The 8,931-nt window shown below is 43.9% G+C and overlaps 1 protein-coding gene across 1 annotated transcript; it reads left to right on the top strand.

The window, feature by feature from the left end:
* Positions 1–165: 165 nt before the first annotated feature.
* ints5 (integrator complex subunit 5) lies at positions 166–7,466 on the top strand. Its single transcript, XM_052073462.1, has 4 exons — positions 166–420; positions 1,392–1,644; positions 3,255–5,231; positions 6,341–7,466. Exons 1-4 carry the CDS (start codon positions 326–328, stop codon positions 7,046–7,048), a joined length of 3,033 nt encoding a protein of 1,010 aa, XP_051929422.1. The 5' UTR covers positions 166–325; the 3' UTR covers positions 7,049–7,466.
* The last annotated feature ends 1,465 nt before the right edge of the window (positions 7,467–8,931 follow it).

The following is an 8,931-nucleotide window of genomic DNA, read 5'->3' on the forward strand; positions in this document are numbered from 1 at the left end:
AGATTAGAAAATTAATGCATGGATGTATGGATAGATAAATATCTAGATTGATGGATACATCATTGTGACACACCGAATTGAATTCAATTTTGGGATTAAACAACACACGATCGTCTGTCGAATTGGACACAAGATGTCGCCAACGATATCACTTGACGCCGTCGTTTTACTTTGTTCCATCGAAGAAGAAGAAGAAACTTCCGGCCAAGGAGCACCCTTTCGACATATTCTTCCCTTCTCTATTTCACAGAGATTAATAAGATAAACGTGTCATAATTGCTCACATTGTAGCATCGAGGACGCTGTTTTTTTATGTAACATTCCAATGTTACGAGACCAAGCGATGTCCGTGGTGTTTGACGGTAGTCCGCTGAATGCGATGCAGAGCTCTCATACTCGCACACCGTTGACTGTCCTGAGGTGAGTGAGTGGCGCTTGGAACCGCCTGGGTTGCCTCGCCGTGCTTCCAACTCCACGCAAGAACCGCTTTTGCATTTACTATCAAACATAACTTAACAAACACCACCAAAAACATATTAGCAAAGCCTCGTTCATTTTTTTATCATAATACTACTTATATTTCATAGTAAACAGCACAAAAAGTAAGGGACATTGTGTTTGGTAGGCTATACGTTTTAAGCATACTTTTCGACAATCATTTTAAATGATACCAAGCATGATGGGTGCCATCCCACGGCAGTGCGCGAGAAGGTGCCAGCCTTTTTTGGTCGTGTGTGGTTCTTACACACATTACCGAGGCTCCTGTGTGTTGAATGAAATAAAATTGCCAAGTTGTCTTGTTTGTTAAATTCAGCACTTTGTGTGCAGCGATGGCTGTTTGAAAGTGCTCTATAAATACAGTTGAGTTGAGTGTTGAAAAAATGTTCAGTCCACATTCAGTACTGTATATGGTGAGAACGGAGTTTATAATGGATTGCTTCTGTAGGAGTGCTACTATTGGAAATTTTGGATGTAGACTGATATAATCCGATCCATTTTTTTGGTTGATATTGGACGGATATCAATATTGGCTTGTATTATCCCTAGTCTCAATCAATGCTAATATTTATGTGATCGATTGCATTTTTTTAAATGCCTGGCATCTTTTGACTTTACATTGGAATGTGCAGAAGTACTGTACTATATAACTAATTTCACTGCCATATTGAGTGCAGAACCGAAAGTCATTGTGCTCTCTTGTGATGCCATATAAAATGAATTAAAACAAACAACCACCAGAAAAAAATATAACGAATTTTCAGGGGAAGTAAGCATTTGTTGCTGTTGTGTTTTGTAGTGCTATGTATCACATTAATTCTCTCGCATCATCATTTTCCTCATCAAAACTTAGCTTTGTTCGTACCCAACTTCTTATTCCATTTCTCCCTTAGTGGCCAGGAACTGTCTCAGGAGATCAAGTCTTTCATCAGTGGCGTTGACACAGTTCAGGGTCGCAAGCTCAGCGTCCGGGAACATGCCCGTTGCGCTGTGCGTCTGCTGCGTTCCGTCCCGGCCTGTCGAGGAGCCGTGCTGGAGCATCTGAGGGGCATCTATGACGAGCATGTCTCTGTCTTCCTGCTTCACCTGGAGACCGAGGGCGACGGGAGCTCTGGCATCAGCTCGAATCTGGAAGACATCATTCAGGTGGGAGGATCTCCAAGTTATTTTTGAACATTTGCATCACCATCTTCAAGGGGCTGTTCTCATTCTTGTAGAAATGAATTGAAACAACAAAATCGATACCACTTGATCAGCCTGTCGTATGGTTATGTACTTCAGATAGAGACACCACATAACTGAAATGCCTTATGGGACAGGCTACAGTTAAATGACAAGACTTTTAGAAAAATATGCAGCTGGATATTACAATGTAAGTAATGCCAAGCTGTTTCAGTTGAACCTCGTTACGTTAGCTCGAGAGATATAACAAATCTGTATCTTATAACGGTAGTGCATTGGAACCATTTCCAATAAAATGGCCGCCAACTAAGATGTACACTACGGTATGAACATAGAGAGGTGTAAAAACATGAATATGTAATACAGTATAAACATGTCAATTCCAAATAGGTGTTTATTAAGAAAAAATGATTTTATAAGACATGAAACAAACAACTGCAGTATTCCTACTTCATCTCTGAAACATTCAATCAGCAAATGGAGGGGAATCTTAGCTGTACATTTTGTGCATAAGCAAGGTCGCGGCGGCAGTTAGCTTCCCGCGGTTCATTGTAACGAAGACCTTTTCACTATTTCGTGGGAAAAATCTGGTTGTTATAATGAAGTTTATGTTATAAAGATGTTCTTTGTAAGCAAAATCAGCAAATGGAAATTGAATTGTGTGAAATCTGGACTTTGAAATGTGAACGTTGTAAACGGCGTATGTTGAAACAAGGTTCAACTGTACTCTAAAAACATATTTGTTGTTATATCGGAGTGCTTAGTTCAAGAAAAGTTTGTGCTGAATGTTTTGGAACCTACATTTTGGCTAAAAAAAATGGCATCAAAGTAGTAAGACGTAACGGCTGTACTTGGTATCGACGTATACTTTTAAGTCAGAGATGGGCAACTTCAATGATGGAAGGGACCACCATTTTTCATCAGTGCCCCTGGAGGCCCACATAGGACCACACACTTCCTAAACAGATGTATGAGAAAATACAATTTTAAATATGGACATCATACATGCTAAATACATGTTTTTATACATTTAAATTTTTGGCAATACATTTTTCAGTGTGTGTATAAAAGATTCACAAATCACAGATCACAAACATTCCAAATTGTACATAAACGCTGATAACCCCCCCTGCCCCACCAACACACACACAAAATAATGTGGCTTTATGGACTCCCCCCCCACCCCCTCCAAAAAAAAACCCCAATCTAAAACAGACAAAAAAGATGACAAAAATTGAACCACCAGTACCAATGGTGATTCAGGACCACTGACATTCGCTGTACGCTTTATACACAAGCAACGTGGTGCTATCAAGGTACTTTCCCAACGTCGGAAACTTGTTAACGCACCATGCCGTTCTGCACATTATTCGTTTTTTTCTGATTAGAACGTTTTATAGAGTTGAGATAAACCAAAATCGAAATCTTGATTAAACATTTATGACATTATACATCCGGCCCAAGTATCGGTGCGTGTACCGATCATCTTAAGATTTTGTATTTCAGATCAAAGTTCCTTCCACTTGATTAAATAAACTTTTCTGAATCTGAATTTGGGTTTCTGTTTGTCTTAGGAGGTTCACGGTGTTCTCTCTGAGTTCATTCGCCTCAACCCGCGGGCTTGGGCTCCTCTGGTGTCCAGCTGGGCTGTGGACTTACTGGGTCAGCTCAGCAGCAAACATGCTGGTCGGAGAGTTGCCCCCCACTCCTCCAGCCTCAATGAGCTTCTCCAGCTTTGGATGTCCTGCGCCGGCACTCGTTCCCTCATGGAAGCCTACTCTCAATGTTTGGGTGCAATGCTGGTCTGGTGCCCCGATGCTTGCGTGGACGCACTATTGGACACCTCGGTCCAGCATTCCCCACATTTTGACTGGGTGGTGGCTCACATCGGCTCTGCCTTCCCGGGAACGATCATCAGTCGAGTCTTGGCTTGTGGACTAAAAGATTTCTGCTCCCACGGCACCAAGGATCAAGGGCTGCTGGTGAACGGGGTGGACAAAGGCAGCCGAGTGCCAAAGATCGGCTCGGTGGTGGGAATCTTGGGGCACCTGGCAGCGCACCACTCTGACAGCATCCGAAAAGAGTTGCTCAGGATGTTCCAAGAGAGCCTAAACCCATCCACGCCCATGTCTCCCACTTCATCTTCAACCTCCTGGGAGGGTTCCCCTCAGCTACGTCGAGCTGCGATACCCTTTCTTCTTCAGTTGGCCGCCATGTCTCCAAACCTCTTTGGTGCCTTGTCTGCTGAGCTGGTGGATCTGCTGCACCCGCCCGTCCTGCTCCAGTTGCACAGTTTGTTGCAAGGACTCCCCAGAGAAGAATTGGAGAACATGCTGGGCCTAGCTGTCCACCTTATATGCCAAAGCCCATCGGGGGGCGCTCGGGTCCTCCGCTTTCTGTCAGATACGGCAACGCCGGCCTCAGTCATCATCTCCGGTCCGACGCCATCCCCTCACGAAGGCGTGAGAGAAGGTTGCGATAGCCTCTTACAAATGCTGCTCCTGCACCTCCACAAGTTGGTGTACAACCGCTCGGACAGTGCGGACGGACATCCCCATCACTTGGCTTCCCCTCAGCCGCAGGTTGTCATCCCGTTCCTGGAGGAGTTGCAGACGCACGTCAGTGAGCTGTGTGCCGAGACATTGAGACTGGAGAGGAAGCGGCACCTCTGGCTGCATCAGTTGCTTTGCCTGTTGTCTGTATATGGTGGCCCCAGCGTGGCCACCGAAGCCCTCTGTCAGCTCCTCACTCAGGCCCGCAACCCAGAGGAGTTGGCTCTGGCCTGGCAGCTTCACAACACACTCTCGTCCTGCTTGGCAGGGCTCATTCCTTCGGCTGTGGCCTACTGTGTGGCCCAGATCCACACACACACCTTGGGACCTCGGCAGCTGAGGCAGCTGCTGCTAAACCTGGCAACTGTTCTCCAGAGTCAAGATGAAGACAGAAGAGGAACACCAGACGCTCAGTCCACCATGGCTGTCCAGGTGGGATCCGCAGTGTCTGTACATCTCCACGATTTTAGCCCGCTCCTTCTCCACGGCGACCCGACAGTGTCCCATGCTGCGGTGCGGCTCCTGTCAGCCAGTCCGCTCCCTCGCACGGCCTCCCCAGCACACCTCCTCCTGCTCTCCCGTGCTGCTGTCGCTCATTTCTTCCTTGCTCTGCGCAGGCGAGGGGAAGTGGGGAAAGTGGGAAGAGACGGGGGACAGGCAGCCGAGGCCGTGAGCTGTTCTGTCCAGTTGCTGTCCCGTTTTGCTGCATACTCCACCCTTACTCTCAAGGCAGTGCTCCAGCAGCTGGTAGAGGGAGTGCTGCATAAAGGCAACGCGGGGCTCTTCGGAGGGCAGATTGCAGACATGTCGGGCGCTCCTGTGCCCTCCCAGTCGGGATCCCCTGATCTGGGAGCCTCCTTGCTGGACATCAACTGTCGGTTCGGTACAACGGTCAACTTTTCAGGAAGCGTGTGGTCAGTGTTTCATGCTGGGGTGATCGGCAAGGGATTGAAGATGCGTACTGATTCACCTGAGCCTGACCCATCCGGGGTCACTCTGGTGAGTAAAGTCAGTCCGGAGGATAAAAAAACAAAAACAAAAAAACTGTTGTACGTATCCATTTTTAAAAAATTGAATATTAATTAAATTATTAATTTTTAAAATACAATAAAAAATAATTAATTTTTTTTTCAAAAAATAAAATATATATTTTAAATAAACCTATTTTAAAAATATATATAATTAAAAAAAATCACCGAACAGCATAATTTGTACCAGACTGTTTCAATATTACTTTTCTGTATTTCCACTGTAAAGTGACCATTTTTGTCCCACATATTGTATGCGTTGTGGTACCCGTTGACAGTATAATGATATAGTCGGTTGTGTAATGTGGAGCTCAACACAGTGCTGTCCATTAATTAGTCTTGAGCAGTCATTTTCAACTGGTGCTACAGGACCCAGTAGTGGGTGGGTTTATGACGCCACCAACATACGATATTTCGAGCTTGCAAGTAATGGATAATGAACTAGTTTGCACATTACCGTAAGACTACACAGCTCAAGAAGGCATGCTCAATTTGCTGTACTGGCTGTTTTTCATTGGATTCTTTAATATTTATCAATTGTCTTTCAAACAAACGGTTCCCCTAATTATGGTTGAACTACTGCATTAGTGTAGATTAGTGATTACACAATGGCACGTTCAAATTTAAGTACAAATTGGGGTTCTGTCGCTGCCATAGTAGCAACCCCACTATAACATGAGGACCCTTTGGCCAATAAAATGGTCGGAGTTGCCTTTTGTTTGGAAAATAAACATTATTATTGCCAGGTAGGCAAAAGAGATTACCGGTAGTTATTGCTTTGGGAAAGAGACTTGCCTAAAAGAAAAATGATCAGTGTTAAGATTTAAGTGAAATTCAGGCATGTTCATCTTGAGTTTCCTAATAATGTGAAAGGCACTTCAACGTGTAACCATGTGTACTCATTGAATGTGAAATTTTCATACACACCACAGTGAACGCCAGCCTGACCAGGATTTAACAATTTGAACCGTACTGCTTGCCAGAATGTGGCTTATTTGGTGCCTAAAGAAAAAAAGTATTGAGATGAGTTGCCCCTGACAACTGAATGTGCACATCACCATTGTTGTCTCCTTTCTTTAGAACATCCAGACCCTGCTGACTGTTGTAGTTCAGTGTTGTAGCTCCTCCGGTCTCAACGGCTCACGGCCACCCGCAGACCCTGACGAACCGCCGCCCATCAACGCTGAGGCGGCCAAGGTGATTGCTGTCACACTGGTGGAAAATGTATGTCCGGACGTGGCCAACGGGGAGCTGTCTTGGCCTCCCGAGGAGCACACCCGCACCACAGTGGAACGAGACATTCACATTCGGCGCTGCTTTGAGGCCCACCCTGTGCTCTTCACTCTGCTTCAGGTAGTGGCTGCAGGACGCCCGGCTCTTTGTTACTGCTCAGCAGTGCTAAGAGGCCTCCTGGCCACCCTGCTGGCCCACTGGGAGGCGTCTCGCGAGGCCTCATCCGCAGACTCCCCGTGGCATCTGCGGGCCTCCTGCCTCCTGGTGTCCTGCATGGGCGAGGGCCAGCTTCTGCCTCCTGTGCTGGCTAATGTCCACGAGGCTTTCTCCCACCTCGCACCTTTTGAGGTGAAGCTGCTGCTGCTAGCAGTATGGGAGTATGTGAGGGCCAACGGTCCCATGCCTCAGAAATTTGTCTTCAACCCGGACAAGGGTCTTTTCTGCAGAGATTTCTCCCGGGACGGTGATGTGGCACGATACGTGTCACCGATTCACAGTGTCCTGCATAAGAACATTGACAGACTGGGACACCTCTGCTGGAGGTTTCAGCTCTGAGAGAAACGCGGGGGCACTCATAGAGAGAGGAAAATAAACGCTTGTGTTGCGCTACGAGTAGACTGCAGGACTCATATCACTGGAATTTACTTTCCTACATATCGCTGTGTGCATGGGTGTATATCTTTTGTACTATATTTTTAGACTTTATACTTTTCTAGTGCATTGTTTCTGAGAAAAAGCAAAAATGTGTACCGAATATTGACTTACCTGCACTTAATTCAAGAAGATGGAGCATTTATGTCATTCTGCTTTGGGAATTACAATTTCTTATAGTTTATTATATTATCAGTATGAATTTAAAATGAATCCTTCTTTCAAACTTGGCTTATATGCCTTAAAAGGCTCAAAGTGTGAATTAGTGTTTGTACCACTTGAAAAAAAATAAATCTCACATATACATCTCGAGTTGAGACATTGACACAAGATTATGATTGGGGCTGTTTTCTCATTTTGATAATCTTTTCGACAGGTGTGATACATTAGTACAGTAGTTGTTCCTTTAGAATTCAGCAAAACAGACTTCCAGCAAGACTTCAATACATTTATTTTATTTTTAAAATAAAACATTATTATTATTATTATAACCAGGGCTCTTCATAGTATGATCATATTATTTACCAGTGATCTATTCTTGGAGTGCTTTTGCTAAGGAACTAAACCTTTGCATTAAGTATTTATTTGTTTTTAAATGCCCTTTTGTGTAAATTGTGCACAATTGGGTTCCAAAAATGTTCAATCCAGTGTGGCGATACACAATAATCATTTATACATATGTTGTGTTTTTATACTGTACTGTTAATTCAATATGACACATTGTTCGTTCAGGTGAAATTTCAAAATGAACCTAAAATGCGCTTCAGCCTTTACAGCAGGGTAGGGAACTCTGGTTCTTCGAGAGCCCCTTGGACATTCTCTGAACCCTTGAATGCAATTGTGTCAGTACTTTCTGCACAACTTGGATGTTTTCTAGTGAGGAGTCAAAGGCAGAATTCTCAACAGGTTTTATCAATGAATGAGCCAATGTGTGACTAGTTCAATTTGAACTGGTATTTAAACAGTGCTCTTCATCATGCTGTTTGCATTTTGACATCATGCAAAGACACCTAAGTGAAAGGCATAATGTTAATGTTTATCAAAACGAAATGGGATGAATTTCAGAAACTTTTCCCGTTTCCTCAGGTAAAGGAATTCCGTAAAAGCCTTCTTGAGGATTATTTAACAAATGAATCATTCCAACGCTTTTGTTGTAATTGATAAGATCATTAATCGACATATTAATACTCGACTGCATCCTAAATTGACACCAACAGCGGCACTACTGCAACTGAGAAGAGCATCTGCCATTTTCAGTTGTCGGTACGAACGTTAGGTGTCACTGTGAAAAAGGTTGAAACCTTTGTTCGTCTCGATTAAAACACTTTCTTCTCTCCTTTTCCTCTGCTCTATTCCATGATAGAACGCAATTTCCTTTTCCCAGCAAAAGTGCCAACGTGTTTGATTTGTTACACTCTTACTGAATCATATGAACAGGAAGATTGCATTGCCCAATTGCATGAGAATGGATGGGTAGCAGTCGAAACGATCATGATAAATCAAGCATGATAAAGGCATCGCAATTTATTTACAGAATATACTGTACCACATTTCATACACGGGGCACCTCAATGTACTTCACAGAAGCACAAACAGCGCCTAAAAGCATTTACAAACACAGAAGCCAGTGACGTACACAAGCAAAGCAGAGAAAACAAAAGGCGCTTGCCAAAATTACAAATAGAGCATACATTGGCAACATTTAAACACATTAACAGAAGACGTTGAGAAACATTTAAAAGTAAAGAAATAAAAATGGGGTTCTAAAATTACTAAAAGGAAAAAAA

The sequence above is a fragment of the Hippocampus zosterae genome, chromosome 1, assembly GCF_025434085.1.
Source record: "Hippocampus zosterae strain Florida chromosome 1, ASM2543408v3, whole genome shotgun sequence".
Classification (NCBI taxonomy): domain Eukaryota; kingdom Metazoa; phylum Chordata; class Actinopteri; order Syngnathiformes; family Syngnathidae; genus Hippocampus; species Hippocampus zosterae.

What these genes read in the sequence shown, in the direction of transcription:
- ints5 (XM_052073462.1), top strand. Translation starts at nt 326, where the DNA reads ATGTTACGAGACCAAGCGATGTCCGTGGTGTTTGACGGTAGTCCGCTG. An exon ending in ACACCGTTGACTGTCCTGAG is followed by an intron (nt 421 to 1,391) that starts GTGAGTGAGTGG and finishes TTTCTCCCTTAG; the next exon opens with TGGCCAGGAACTGTCTCAGG. An exon ending in ACCCATCCGGGGTCACTCTG is followed by an intron (nt 5,232 to 6,340) that starts GTGAGTAAAGTC and finishes TCCTTTCTTTAG; the next exon opens with AACATCCAGACCCTGCTGAC.